The sequence below is a fragment of the Macaca fascicularis genome, chromosome 1, assembly GCF_037993035.2.
Source record: "Macaca fascicularis isolate 582-1 chromosome 1, T2T-MFA8v1.1".
Lineage (NCBI taxonomy): Eukaryota > Metazoa > Chordata > Mammalia > Primates > Cercopithecidae > Macaca > Macaca fascicularis.
In genome coordinates, this window is record NC_088375.1 from 194,642,065 (window position 1) to 194,658,103 (window position 16,039).

General features: G+C 40.8%; 1 protein-coding gene across 6 annotated transcripts in view; it reads right to left on the reverse strand.

Annotated features, from left to right (window-relative positions):
- Positions 1 to 1,365: 1,365 nt before the first annotated feature.
- Positions 1,366 to 16,039, reverse strand: part of RLF (RLF zinc finger) — an 80,861-nt gene continuing 66,187 nt past the window's right edge. For 4 of the 6 annotated variants that reach the window (XM_074011174.1, XM_005543842.4, XM_005543843.4 and 1 more), the window contains 2 exons: positions 11,273 to 11,414; positions 1,366 to 6,487 (listed from right to left, as the gene is read on the reverse strand). In XM_074011174.1, the coding sequence (XP_073867275.1) occupies positions 1,832 to 6,487; positions 11,273 to 11,414 (4,798 nt within the window). In that variant the 3' untranslated portion in view covers positions 1,366 to 1,831. The remainder of the gene's footprint in view (positions 6,488 to 11,272; positions 11,415 to 16,039) is intronic. The other 2 variants (XM_045373715.2, XM_074011181.1) reach the window with 1 other exon arrangement.

The following is a 16,039-nucleotide window of genomic DNA, read 5'->3' on the forward strand; positions in this document are numbered from 1 at the left end:
TGCGGAAAAAAAAAAATTCTAACCACAAGGATGATAAAGAGATGTTAGTTGTCTGAGTCACTTCATATCTAGCTAATGAAAGTGGTTGAAAACTTCACAAGGAACAGGAAATAAAACCGTATTAAAAGGACGTCCCACAGTCTAATAAAACTCAACACATCTAAAAGCCAAACTCACCTTGGTTTCCATTATCTTCCCAAATAATCAATCCTCCTTTGTATACCTACCTCAAATGGTTGCATCAGTACCAAATCTTTTCCTTGACTCTCCAAATCCCCAAAATCCTGTCTCCTTAAATATCTCAATTTCATCTATTCTGCCCTCTGCTGCATCAGTACATACACTCACCAAGCTTGCCTCAATTACTTCAAGTCTACTGTTTCCAATTTCAGCTCCTCAAATCAAGTGAGCACTCCACACTTCCAGTGATATATGCCTATAGACTGAAGTCCAAACTCCTTAGTGTTCATGATTTAGTTCCTGCTGTCTCTTCAATGATGTCACTCTCTTGTTCCCTTTTTATTGCCAGCGTATCAAATTATTTGTAGTTTCCTAGAAACATGCCCTCTGAATTTGCTATGTCCTTCATGTTCTGGTAGACATATCCTCTCCTTTCTACTCAGCCAACATCTGGACATCCTCTGGGAGATATCTTCACTCCCACAGCTAATTACTCAATCTCAGAAACTTCTTCCACAAAAACAAAATTTTTATTTTTATTTATTTATTTATTTTTTGAGACGGAGTCTAGCTCTGTCGCCCAGGCTGGAGTGCAGTGGCCAGATCTCAGCTCACTGCAAGCTCCGCTTCCCGGGTTTACGCCATTCTCCTGGCTCAGCCTCCCGAGTAGCTGGGACTACAGGCGCCCGCCACCTCGCCCGGCTAGTTTTTTGTATTTTTTAGTAGAGACAGGGTTTCACCGTGTTAACCAGGATGGTCTCGATCTGCTGACCTTGTGATCCGCCCGTCTCGGCCTCCCAAAGTGCTAGGATTACAGGCTTGAGCCACCGCGCCCGGCCGTAAAAACAAAAATTTTAAGATAAAAAGAACCTTGTTCTGGGATGGGCGTGGTCGCTCACGCCTGTAATCCCAGCACTTTGGGAGACTGAGGTAGGAGAATAACTTGAAGCCAGGAGGGGGAGGTTGCAGCGAGCCGAGACTGCACCATTGCACTCCAGCTTGAGCAACAAGAGTGAAACTCCATCTTAAAAAAAAAAAAGCAAAACAAAAAAACCCCTTGTTCTGAATGATCTAGTTAATAAGAAAAAAATAACTGGGGTAAAATGTGAGTGGCATATTTCAGAAAATACAAGTGCAATTTCAGTTTACACGTGGCATGAAAACTCATTATGAGTAAACAACAAATGGGTGAAAAATTGTAATTTATTGAAACTCAACTCAAAAAATATAAGATGCTGTAGTGTACAATATATTACACAAAGCACCCTCAGGTGCACATTCAAGTCAAGTAAGAACTCCATATCCGTTTCCCTAACCCTCCCACCCTGGGACCTTAGTATTTGTTCCATATACAATCATGCACACTTAATTTGAAAAAGGAAGCCCCAGTATATTTTGATGTATTAATTAGCACCAAACAAGAGTACAGTTCCTTTTTTTTTTTAATAAACAAAAAAACCCAATCATTAAACCAACTGGAGAGCTAATGGATTCAGCCAATACTGCTGACATAGATATTATACATTCATGTAAATACACAGCCTATTCTACCTAAACAACGGTGTGGCTGCTTCTCAGCCTTTGTTCGAGTTGGCAAATGTCCCCATGTTGCAGTGTTGGAGCCAGTCTGTTACAAAAACAAAACTGCTACTTATGAACTTCCTACACAAAGCTCATCTGTCTTTTTTGTTGGAAATAAGTCTAAAATTGGTGTGGAAAACTTAGATCTTTCAAGAACCACCACTGGGCGAAGATAATGAAGCTGTTTTAAGGCAAGCTCTCCACAGTCTGTTAATGCTTTGTCCAATACGACCCTCAGGTTTTCCAAGGAAGGAACTGTTGTTGTTTCAGCTACTATTAAAGGTGGGATTGCAGTCAGGTTCTCATGAATTGTAGAGTCACTGGAAGAATGAGGTATGTCAACTTCAGGTTCATTGTCATTCACCATATTATTTGCCACAACGTTCCCTGTTAAATCATTACTGGGCTGTGAAGAATTACTTAATGTTAAGTGCTCTGAAGGCTCCCAATCATCAAAATCATCTTCTTTCTCTTCACTTTCCTGAATAAATTTCAGAAACGAAGATTCAAATCCCATAGGTTTGTAGGTCTTCAAATCAAATGACCGGGGCTGTGAATGTTTTCTAAAATTCTCTTTTGGGACATGGGTTGGATTTTTTACAGTGTTTTCTTGCCCTGAACCATGCTGCCTAGTTTCTGATTCTTTGATCCTTGGTAAAGGCAGCTGGAAACTTGTGAAATAAGTCCCACTTTCAGTCCCATTGGGATTAGGTATGGAATTTTCTATTTTACAAGGAGGAGGAGGCTGAACTATATTACACTGTTCCAGGGAAGTGGTTTCTGAACTATGGTTACATTTCAAAGTTCCCCTGTAAAGCAGAGTATCTGCATCAAATACTGAGCTGTTTTCTATGCACCCTTTCTGACCTCCATCCCTTTCACTTGAATGACAGGAATCAGTGTTCTGGATGGGTGCACTACTGTCACCCGGGGAATGGCTGTGTTCTGTGTGCTCTGATTCACAGCTTCTATTTTCTTCTTTCTTTATACAGGTATCTGCTTCAGAAGGGGGTTCCTCCTTAATTTTGGTACCGTACTTAACGCAAACAACAAGGTTCTCCATCTGTTGCTCTAAATAGGCACTACTCATCTGATGAGTGCGTTTGTAATGCCTCACAATGCTGCTCTCCAACTTCACCACAGATAAGCATCCTTGAACCATGCAGGGGTACTGTGTGTGCTCAGAGTGCTCCACACACATATGGAGGGCCTCAGCTCTGGTTTTAAAACTTATTGGGGCTTTCTTTTCTTTGATTAAGCCACATTTTTTAGCTTTAGCATTAAATGATCTCCTGGTGGTCTGATATTCATGCCCCTGAGTGTCAGCTGTTTGACATACCTTTTCACTCCTTAGTAGTCTCTCATTTGCTACTTTCTGGCTTCTAAACAAATCATCATAATAATCTTTATGTCGGTAATATACATGTTGTGAGTAATTACTGCGATGGGTGAAAATCTGGCCACAGCCATTAAGATCACAATGAATTTCATAATCTGAATGTATTTCCCCTTCAATATTATGCTGTTCCATCAAGTGGTGCTTCAACTTGTTGAATGTATAAAAAACAGCAGGGCACTGAGGCTGGTTACAAGAAAACCTTGCTGCAGATTCAGCTTCGGAAAGTACTTTAGGCTCTTCAGTATGGTCTAGGTTATGAGAGTCACTACAGTGCTTAGCTAGAGCTTTGGAACACAGGAAGCGTTTATTACATTCCTTATATTTGCAAGCAAATATCTTCTTACATTTGACAAGTTCCCTTTTGGTTCTTGCTTTGTCTTTCTCTAAACATAACTGTTCTTTGTTGTACTGATGTACAGTTCTGTAATGGCGAATTAAGCCTTTTAGATTGGTGAATGAGGAGTTGCAAGTTTTATGGATACAATGGAATGGTTTGTGGTATTTATTCAAAATATAACACAGATTTCCTTTAGCAACAGTTCGCCTGCTACCTCTGCCCTCTCTTCCTTCTTGTTCTTCTCTATGGCTGCCTATTGGTGATGAAATGTCAGATGTTTTACTTTCTGTTTCTTCACAAGATGATTCCAAATCTGTTTCAGAACTGCATTCATCCTTCTTAGGATGACAGTGTGGTTTCTCAGAGTTACTGTTGGGATCACCTCCAAGTTCTGCAGAACAATCACCTTTCAACCTATCTACTGAACATGGGCCTTCATGATCACACTTTTCATTATCTAATAGTTTGTGAGTTGCCCTGTCACTGCCAATTTGATGTTTATTTTTATAATGAATCCTAAGGTGTGTTTTTCTTGTAAATGACCTTTGGCAAATATGACATTGAAATGGGGAATACCGATGTTGGAACATGGTTAACTGAAGGACTTTTTCTTTTGAATAATTATGCTTTTTAAGATAATGCATTAACAGAGCCTCTCTGGTCACAAATTCATATTTGCATCCTTGAAGCTCACAGAAAAACGGCTTAGCCGCCAACTGTGCAAGGTACTGACTTGGCATATTTTCATCTTGATTCTGAAAATTAAGGTCTGAGATAGATGAAACTGACTGAAGAGACTTAGCACCACTGGATGGGTACGCCTGCAATGACCCTGAGAAAGAGCCATGTGTTATTGAGTTTTTCAAGCTTAAATGTTTCAAGCGTAACAGAAGTTCCAACATGGTATCCTCTGTACAGGGCCTTTTAGAAGCACAAATGGAGGATTCTGAGGAGTAACCTTGATGTTCTCGTTTACATTTAATGTGAATATTGTGATCTAGACCTTCATCTGGGGAGTCACTGTTTGTATCTGAGCTGGGTTTAGGTTCTGCATCCAACTTTTCCGTTGTCTGATTATGTTCATTACCCAAAGAGGGAAACAGATCTTTCGTCTTTATCTTTTTGGGCTTGAAATGGTATGGATGAACCTTCCGTAAATGTTTCTGCATTCCTCTTGCATTTTTGTATGTGGAACCACAGCCATCAAAACCACAGGTAAACTTAGTCCCGTCAAAACAAACTGCCATACTGGAACATTTTTCTTTTAAACTGGAGGGCCCAAAGACTTTCTCATTAGATAACAATATATCCTGCATGGTTTCAGAGTGATCTAGTGTGTCAATTAACTCTTCATTCATTGAAGCTGAAGAGCTATGACTTAACTGATCACTAGAATTACTGTCACTGTTTTCTTTCAGGTTTTCTGCAGTTTCTGTATCTATTTGAGAATTAGCTGATTCTGCACAGAAAAGATCTTCAGGTAAATGTGGTTTATCAGTTTGGTTAAGTAGATGGGGCTGATTAACACAATCTTGCTTTTCACCTGTTGCAGACTCCTCAAGTTTCACTGATTTCTTTATGTCACCATTTGAATTTTCAACATTATGCATTGAGAGGTGATTCTGGTATTCAATTTTGGAGTAATAGAACTTTTTACAGCCAAGAAAGTTGCATGTGTAAGATGCATCCCTAAAGTGTTGTGCTTCATGGTGGTAAAGCTGTCCCAAGTCACTGAAAACAATATTACAGCCATTTAATTCACATTTATAACGCAGATCATCATGCTTTTGTTTATGGTTAAGTAGTTCATTTACTGATCCAAACCTAGCATAGCAATCTATAGATACACACATATAAGGTTGAGGCCCACAATGCACTTGTTCATGCTCCCGAAGGTGAAAAGCAGACATAAAATGTCGTCGACAGTAAGTACACTTCTCTCTTCTATTTTTCATATCCAAGTAGTGCTTGGCATTTTCATCATTATTTTGGTGTTCAGCTTTAAGATGCACACTTAAGTATTTAAATTGCTTAAACACACGGGAACAGTCTGTACCAGGACATGGATACAAATCTCTGTCTTGCAGGTGGCAATCTTCTAATTTGCTGAATGTGACATATTCATGAGACTCTCCTTTGGCTTGTTCATTCAATGAATGGTTTTGCTCTGGGATTGCAGAGGGGCTCTTGGGACAAATACCCTTTTGAGAGCCTTTCAACAGTAATTTCTTTTTAGAGCGGTCCCTTCTGCTTGGTGGCATTTTAACATGCTCCATCACATGAGGAACAAACATTTCTTTTCTCTTAAATTTTTTAATACAAACTGGACAGGTGTAAATTCCATCTTCCATATGCATCTTAGAATGATGAAGAATTCTAGCCTCTATACATTCCCGCTTACATAACAAACAGAAAAACTTATACTGAAGCCACCTCTGATATCTTTCAGAAGAGCCAATGGGTTTTTTGTCTCTTTTCTCCTTATGCTGATCTGTCAAATCTCTTCTTCTATATTGTTTATCTTCTTTACCCTCATCATAGTCACTGAGAAATGACTCTAAAACATCTGTGTCATTAATGGACATTTCATAGCCACTTAAATCATCATCAGAATCTGAGGCTTCTTGTCCTAAAAGTTGGTGGCAGTGTCGTTTTAAAGTTTTCCAGTCCCAAAACTCAGGATCAAAAGGCCAGTGGGCTTTTAAAGCTAGTAAGAGCTCACATCGAAGAGAATTTGGAACCGGTGCATTTTCTTCATCAAATTTTTGATCTGGTTGCAAATACAGTTCTTCTAACATATTAAATCCATCCAAACTGGGTTCAATTAAGAATTCTGTAAGCTGACAGGCTCGTCTAACTTCTAAATCTTCTGGTAAAAGACAGGCAATTGTTTTACAAACTGATGCCTTCATTTCCTCATCTTCACTTGATCTGAGTTGAAGAGCTCTGACACACAGTAAAATTGACACCCCAAGACCAGCATCTTGTGCCTGTAAGTAAAACAGGATAAAAAAAAATTTTTTTTTTGCATACAGAAAGAGTATATAACGTTCACTGATACGGAATTTTAGGTTGTAAAAACTTTTAGAGTTCCTAAATTTTATCTTAAATCTTTCTTCATGAAAGACATTTAGATATTTCTTGTCTCAACATGCAAAGAACTGAATTAGATGCTACAACTATGAACAATGTACATTTACTAGGCACTGTGTATTAAAGCAGTTCCTTACTTTCAAGGAATTTATCTGTACCCCGAATGCATAAACAATAAATGCATGTGAATCCAAAGAAATTCAGGATTAAGTAAGGTCACTGGAGGATTCAAAATAGAATGATGTTGAGTAGAGGGGCAGTGTTTAAAAAGGCAGCAACAGGAAACACAGGTATAGATGTGAATCTAAGATTAAATTCAATTTAAGAAATTCTCTGTGGCCGGGCGCGGTGGCTCATGCCTATCACCCCAGCACTTTGGGAGGCTGAGGCAGGCATTATCACCTGAGTTCAGGAGTTCGAGACCAGCCTGACCAACATGGAGAAACCCTGTCTCTGCAAAAAGTACAAAATTAGCCAGGTGTGGTGGTGCATGCCTGTAATCCCAGCGACTCGGGAGGCTGAGGTTCAAAGAATCCGGGAGGTGGAGGTTGCTATGCACTGAGATCACACCATTGCACTCCAGCCTGGGCAACAAGAGTGAAACTCTGTCTCCAAAAAAAAAAAAAAAAAGCCGGCGCAGTGGCTCAAGCCTGTAATCCCAGCACTTTGGGAGGCCGAGACGGGCGGATCACGAGGTCAGGAGATCAAGACTATCCTGGCTAACACGGTGAAACCCCGTCTCTACTAAAAAATACAAAAAACTAGCCGGGCGAGGTGGCGGCCGCCTGTAGTCCCAGCTACTCGGGAGGCTGAGGCAGGAGAATGGCGTAAACCCAGGAGGTGCAGCTTGCAGTGAGCTGAGATCCGGCCACTGCACTCCAGCCTGGGCGACAGAGCGAGACTCAGTCTCAAAAAAAAAAAAAAAAAAAAATTCTCTGTATCATGAACACTTGGATTTTTCAAAACTTCAAAGATAAAATAAATGATCCTCTCCATTTCCTCCTGAAAGAATTTAGTAATTTATAGTCACCATCACAGGTGTACTGAATCTCAGCTTTCCAGGGAGAAAAAAGAAATCAGAAAATCTTGCTATGGCAGCAGGTTCTCAGAAACTAGTTTAAAATTAGGACGACCTGGTCATATGTGATAAAAGCTTGGTACATACAAGATAACTCTTTTTATCTGAGAGGCTGAAATGCGAAAATGACATGAAAAAAGAAAAGCAAGATATGTCTGAGTGGCTTAAAACGCACTGCTAAGAGCAGAGACTTTAGAATCAGACTTTGACTGCCTTTGAACCCCAGCTTCACAACAAGTGACAGGTTCTCAACCTCTAAACTTCAGTTTCCTTATTGGTAAAATGATAACAGTAATGGTAATACCAGATTTTCCTCCTTCTAAGGTTATAAAGATGAAATAGTAACGCTAGCACATTGTAACTGTTCAACAGAATACGATGTAAAATAACGGAGTAAATTCCACTGTTTAAATCAGTCAACAATTTGCCAGGCATTTAATTCCGTGTTGGGCATCATTCATTCTAAATGCTGGGAACACAAAGAAATCACTGTCATTGATTTACAGAACCCCTACTACAACCTAGGCACTTATTTGAAATAAACTTTTTTGCACATATCCTCATTTTATAGACAAAAAATCCCCAACACTCAGAAGGTTAAGTTGCCCAGTGTCATCAACTAGTGAGCAGACGAGCAAGGACTTAAAAGCATTTAGGCCAGGCATGGTGGTTCACACCTGTAATCCCAGCACTTTGGGAGACCGAGCTAGGCACATCACTTGAGGCATGGAGTTTTAAGACCACCATGGCCAACATGGCAAAACCCCATCTCTAATAAAAATACAAAAAATTAGCCACGCATGGTGATGCAGGCCCAAAGTCCCAGCTACTCGGGAGGCTGAGGCATTGAGAATCCCTTGAGCCTGGGAAGCGGAGGTTGCAGTGAACCAAGATCATGCCACTGCATGCCGGCCTGGGCAATAGAGTGAGACTTCGTCTCCAAAAAAAACAAAAAAATAAAATAATAAAATAAATAAAATAAAAATTTGGCCTGAAGAGTAGAAGAGATGTGGACTGGTAGGTGGAAAGGGAGTGAGTGAGTGTAGAAGCCCTTGCAAACCGAGACTCCAACATTTTTTCCTTTAAAACTAGTCAAGTGTAATAGTGAGAAGGGGAGAAAGAGTAGAACAGAGTTCAGTCTGTAACTGACTGTGAACAATCAATTGAGATAACTCTCTACCTTTCAGACGAGCTGAGACTAGCTTTTTTGAAAGAGAGGCATTACTTAGCCTGTATCAGCTAGGATCTGGTTCTGTTATGAATGGCAGACATCCCACAACAGTAGTGGCCGAAAGAATATAGAAGTTTCTCCCTCTCATTTGGAATGTAGTCCAAGTAAAGAGGCCATGTTGCTTCAGTGGCTCCACAGGACTAGACCATGGGTCTCTTATTAGGATGCTGTGATATAAGTTTATCATTTGTTAAGTAAAAGCAGAGAGGACGGCCGGGCGCGGTGGCTCACGCCTGTAATCCCAGCACTATGGGAGGCCGAGGCGGGCGGATCACAAGGTCAGGAGATCGAGACCACGGTGAAACCCCGTCTCTACTAAAAATACAAAAAATTAGCCGGGCGAGGTGGCGGGCGCCTGTAGTCCCAGCTACTCGGGAGGCTGAGGCCGGAGAATGGCGTGAACCCGGGAGGCGGAGCTTGCAGTGAGCCGAGATCGCGCCACTGCACTCCAGCCTGGGCAACAGAGCAAGACTCCGTCTCAAAAAAAAAAAAAAAAAAAAAAAAAAAAAAAAAAGCAGAGAGGACTTGGGGAAAGTCAGCCAAATTTTAAAATAATTCAGTTTCTCCACAAGTTATTAACTCCTTTTGGAAGACTGTGAGGTGGACAGCAAAGAATGGCCATTCTTTCTTCAACAGCCTAATCTGGTTGGGATGGTAACATTTGAAAAATCACTAACAACACTTTTCAAAGAAAAGTAACCAGAAATACCATTATATATTCTGAAGAGATAGGCCAAAAAGTTACTAAAAGGAGTAGTGAATAAATTTGAATCAAGATATGGAATGTGGAGCTGAATTTTGAAGAAATTGGTGGGTCTTAAACTAGGAAGGTGAGGGATCAAGAGTGACTTGGCATATTGATGAAAGCGCACATAGGATGTAGCCAAGTCATTTAACCTTTGCTTCTTTTTTTTGTTTGTTTGTTTTTTTGTTTTTGAGACAGAGTCTCACTCTGTCGCCCAGGCTGCAGTGCCATGGTGTGATCTCGGCTCATTGCAACCTCTGCCTCCCAGGTTCAAGCGGACAGGTGTGGCAGCTTACACCTATAATCCCAGCACTTTGGAAGGCTGAGGTGGGAGAATTGCTTGAGGCCAGGAGTTGAGAATCAGTCTGGGCAACAAAGCAAGACCCTATATCTACTGCCCCTGCTCCCCACCAAAAAAGAAAAAAACTACACGCCTATAGTCTCAGCTACTCTGGAGGCTGAGACGGGAGAACTGCTTGAGTCAAGGAGTTTGAGGTTGTATGAGCTATGATCACACCACTGCACTACGCCTGGGTGACAGAGTGAGACCTGTCTTAACCAAAAACTGAAAACTAAAGTCAGAGATGGAGGATGTCAGGTTTCAAGCACCAACTTGTTGCACCCTTGCTGCTTGAAAATAGACGCAAAGACTGAGTGTAGCTTTCTAGGACCTGAGAACAGACCCTGACTGGCAGCCAGCCAGAAAACAGAAACCTTAGTCCTACAATCACAGGAACTGAAATCCGTCAATGATAAGAACAAGCTTTGAAGTGGATTTTCCACAGAGCTTCTGATAAGAACTTAGCCTAGCCAACTACATTTTAGCCAATGTGATAGTCTTAGAAGAGAATCCTGCCACATTGTGCTGGATTTCTGATTTATAAAACTGAACTAATAAAAATGGACATTGTTTTAATATTCATTTTTGTGATATGTTATTCAACAATAGAAAATTAGTACCTTTATTAAAGATTTAAACAAAACAAAATGTTCTAATGGCCAATTATGAAGTAATTGTTTAAACGGGCAAGTTCTATAGTTACCTTGAAATGTTCTTTTTTTTTTTTTTTTTTTAAAGACCAAGTCTCACTCTATCGCCTAGGCTAGAGTGCAGTGGTGCAATCTTAGCTCACCACAATCTCCGCCTTCCCTGTTCAAGCGATTCTCCTGCCTCAGCCTCCAAAGTAGCTCGGATTACAGGCGCCCGCCACCATGCCCGGCTAATTTCTGTATTTTTAGTAGAGACAGGGTTTCACCAGGTTGGCCAGGCTGTTCTCGAACTCCTGAGCTCAAGTGATCCACCTGTCTCGGCCTCCCAAAGTGCTGGGATTACAGGCTTGAGTCACTGTGCCTGGCCTCTTAAAATGTTCTTAATGTGACAGGAGACACAACTTCATTCACAGTAATTAGAAATAATAATCACCTAACTTGTTTGGCCATCAATTTGTTTCTGATTAATTATAGGAAGTCAATCTGGAGAAGCAGTCAGATGTGGTCAATTCCATTAATCTTATTAAAACCCATTATTTCTTATCTTCCTTTATCTAAAGGGAATTTCCTGAGACATTATCTTCTCACTCATTTCTTTCCTCCAGCTACAGTTAGCAGAGAAGGCATAAAGTACTCACTTCAGTTTGTATAACTCTAATGAGGCAAAATAAATGCTGCTGCGTTTTAGCTATGACACCAAACTGACGACAGCGCTCCAAAAAAGTATCTAAAGAAGGGTCAATTCTTCTTTGCAGTTTACTCCAAAAGAGAGTCAGTTCCCTATAAAAAAAGAAGATCATGGTAAAACATTTAAAGTAACTGGTATTTGCTACCCTGCCCCCGGCAACCCAATTTTTTGATCTGTAGAAAGCTGACAGTAGAGAAAACAAAAACTAGATTAAAAACTATCTATATTCACCACTGCTTTCTCCCAAACTGGTAAAAATGTTAAGAATCCTCCATAATGATTCCCTGACTTCTCTTGTGTTTGGGGGGAAAAATAAAAACAAAACACTACTTCCTTTACGGTGACATTTTAAAAAAACTTATTTAGATCCCATGTTGTTCTAAAAGGTTTTATCCTTCACACTGATAATTATTATACTGATTGAATTAAGCCCTGTCCTAATGGGCAGAGATAATCAGACATCACTAAACTAACAACGAAATATATATACAGCAAATGGATACTCTAATTGTACACTTCTATACAGTGATCTTAAGGGCCCTTTCCAGATCTGAAATATCAGGATGCTACTTAGAGCCTGTAGTTTGGAATGTTTAAATACTTCCAGTGAAATAAGTAAAATGGCACTTTTTGGAAATGGCTAAAATACAGGAATCTCACAAAGATTTATCATGGCAACAAAAGGAAAGCTTGAAAATAATAAATTAAACAAAAACATTTAATGAATAAAACACTCAAGCAAAAAAGCATTAGAAACTCAAAAATGCCAAGGATAGAAATGCTAATGAGAATGTAAAATGTGAATGCAAGGAAAGCTAATAGTGAAACTAAAAAGAATGTTATCACTTCTAATAGCAAAACTAAAAGAGGCTAGGCATGGCACGTGGCTCACACCTGTAATCCTAACATTTTGGGAGGTGAAGGGGGACAGATCACTTGAGGTAAGGAGTTCGAAACCGGGCTGGCCAACATGGTGAAACCTCCTCTCTACTAAAAATATAAAACTTAGCTGAGCGTGGTGGTGGACGCCTGTAATCCCAGCTACTTGGGAGGCTGAGAACAGGAGAATCGCTCAAACCCAGGAGGTGGAGGTTGCAGTGAGCCAAGATAGCGCCAATGCACTCCAGCCTAGGCGACAGAGCAAGACTCCGTCTCAAAAGAAAAAAAAACAAAAAAACAAAAAAAACACACCTAAACTAAAAAGAATGCTATCACTTAAAAAATGTGGCTCTTTTAAGTAAATCAATGGATACCAATTAAATTTCATTTAAAAATCTGTATTATTTTCATAAGCCAATTTAAAAACACTGATATCCTATATTGCTATGAACACAGACTGTCTCCCAGAAAGTTGGCTACAAATCCAAAGCTTAAGAAATGGAAACATGTGGCCGGGCGCGGTGGCTCAAGCCTGTAATCCCAGCACTTTGGGAGGCCGAGACGGGTGGATCACGAGGTCAGGAGATCGAGACCATCCTGGATAACACGGTGAAACCCCGTCTCTACTAAGAAATACAAAAAACTAGCCGGGCGAGGTGGCGGGCGCCTGTAGTCCCAGCTACTCGGGAGGCTGAGGCCGGAGAATGGCGTGAACCCGGGAGGCGGAGCTTGCAGTGAGCTGAAATCCGGCCACTGCACTCCAGCCTGGGCTACAGAGCGAGACTCCGTCTCAAAAAAAAAAAAAAAAAAAAGAAAGAAATGGAAACATGTAATTTAAAGTAAATATATTTAACATAATTTATTTTCTTATATTTCTAAAGAGGTAACTGGGGCTCTTGTAAGGTGAGGTGTTTTTTTTTTTTTTTTTTTCAGACGGAGCTTTGCTCTCATTGCCCAGGCTGGAGTGCAATGGCAGATCTTGGCTCACCGCAACTTCAGCCTCCCAGGTTTAAGCAATTCTCCTGCCTCAGCCTCCCAAGTAGCTGGGATTACAGGCATGTGCCACCACGCCCGGATAATTTTGTGTTTTTAGTAGAGATGGGGTTTCTCCATGTTGGTCAAGCTGGTCTCAAACTCCCAACCTCAGGTGATCCACCTGCCTCTGCCTCCCAAAGTTCTGGGATTACAGGCATAAGCCACTGTGCCCAGCATAAGGTGAAATTGTTAAGTAGTTATAAAACTTGCTTCAAAGATTGAAATGAATATATGGTGTCTCAAAAGATAAATGATTGGTCGAGGTGGAGGCTGCAGTGAGCCGAGATTGCGCCACTATGCTCCAGCCCGGATGACACAGCAAGACTCCATCTCAAAAAAAAAAAAAAAAAAAGGACAAATTAATGAAGCTTAATAGGATGGCAAATTTGAGCTATAACAAATACAATTAATTTAAAATGCCTTTAAATATTTGCCTTTCTGGGGCTGGGCGCAGTGGCTCACGCCTGTAATCCCAGCACTTTGGGAGGCCGAAGCGGGCGGATCATGAGGTCAGGAGATCGAGACCATCCTGGCTAATATGGTAAAATCCCGTCTCTACTAAAAATACAAAAAAATTAGCCAGGTGTGCTGGTGGGTGCCTGTAGTCCCAGCTACTCGGGAGGCTGAGGCAGGAGAATGACATGAACCTGGGAGGCAGAGCTTGCAGTGAGCTGAGATCGCGCCACTGCACTCCAGCCTGGGCGACAGAGCGAGACTCTGTCTCCAAAAAAAAAAAAAAAAAAAAAAAAAAAAAAATTGCCTTTATTTGGCTAGTGCCACTTTCCTAACCACAAGAAGTGAAAATTGAGATAGGCCAGCTGTGAAAATAGCCACCAGCCAGGCAAGCTGGGATAACTGTTCATTTTAAACACACAATTACTTTATTCAGATTTAAGCATGTTAAGTAATAAAAACTTTTGTAATCTGTCATATGTATGTGAAATCTGTCCTATTTGAACAGAACAAAAATTATCAAAGTCAGTAAATCCTGATTATAAAGATATACACGAGTAAACGATGTCAACTATCTAAAATTTACTAAAGGGCTGGGCATAGTGGCTCATGCCTATAACCTCAGCAGAGGATTATTTGAGGCTAGGAGTTCAAGACCAGCCTGGGCAACACAGTAAGACCCTAAAACCAACCAAACAAAAAAAGCCTAGCCAGTGGTGCGATCTCGGCTCACTGCAACCTCCACCTCCCTGGTTCAAGCAATTCTCCTTCCTCAGCCTCCTGAGTAGCTGGGGACTACAGGCACATGCCACTATGCCTGGCTAATTTACGTAATTTTAGTAAAGATGGGGTTTCACCATGCTGTCCAGGCTGGTCTCGAACTCCTGACCTCAAGAGATCCACCCACTTCAGCTTCCCAGAGTACTGGGATTACAGGCTCAAATAATTTTTGCCCCCCAGATGGAGTCTTGCTCTGTCACCCAGGCTGGAGTGCAGTGGTGCGATCTCAACTTACTGCAACCTCTGCCACCCAGGTTCAAGCGATTTTCCTGCCTCAGCCTCCCTAGTAGCTGGGATTACAGGTGCCTGCCAGCATGACCGGCTAATTTTTGTATTTTTAGTAGAGAAGGGGTTTCAGCACCTTGGTCAGGTTGGTCTTGAACTCCAGAACTCATGATCCACCAGCGCCGGCCTCCCAAAATGCTGGGATTACACGCGTAAACCACCATGCCCGGCCACTCAAATAACTTTTAAAAGAGTAAGTCAGAATGTCCAGGGCTTGGTATTCCAAATTAAATATTTCAGGCTCCAAGTATGTAACTCCAAATAAGCATGATCAAAAACGGGCATTTATGGTGTATTTTGTAAAAATATTTGCATAGTTATAAATCGATATAAAATGATTACCCATCTAAATATATAAACATGCCTGAAACCATGACAGCCAGTATATTACTCATGAGGATGCAAGATGTCACTTCAATCATCCATTCAAATCTGTACACTGGAACAATGAAACCAACATCCAATAGTAACCGACAGCCTGATAGATCAAACATGTACTAGGATAAGTTCTTCTTCAATTACTACAATAATGTGACTTTTTTAAAAAAGCCAACCATTGAAAATCATGGAAAATGATTCCATTGTATGTATGCTTCCAATGTTGAGATGATCTACTGTGCCCACGGTTTTGCCCATTACCTAGCTCATTTCAACAAGTTATATATAAATTTATAAAAATTGGAAAAGAAATTTAGCTCTGTTAACAGCAAGAAACACATTTTGGTAGGAATTTAGCTACTAAGCAAGAACTTTAAATTACTCTGTGTTTTGGCCAGCGTGGTGGCTCAGCTGAGGTCAGGAGATTGAGACCAGCCTGGCCCACATGGTAAAACCCCGTCTCTACTAAAAATACAAAAAATTAGCCGGGTGTGGTGGCTGGCACCTGTAATCCCAGCTACTCGGGAAGCTGAGGCAGAGAATCGCTTAAACCCGGGAGGCGGAGGCTGCAGTGAGCTGAGATTGCACCACTGCACTGAAGCCTGGGTGACAAGAGCGAGACTCTGTCTCAAAAATAAATACATACATACATATATGCATACAAACATTACTCTGTGTTTCTACATAGCAAGAAGCCCATGAAGTCCAGTTAACATGTTACACTGAGATTCAGAATTTAGGTATTTTAGGAATGAAGTAAATAAAACTGTGGAATCAAGGGATGATCATCCCCTAAAAAAGGCTATTACAGAAAAAAAGTTTTTAAGCTAATACAATAGTAATTGACCCCCATGACCTCTTTTCTCTCCCACAAAATTCTGTTAAATAAAACACATATGCTAGTTTT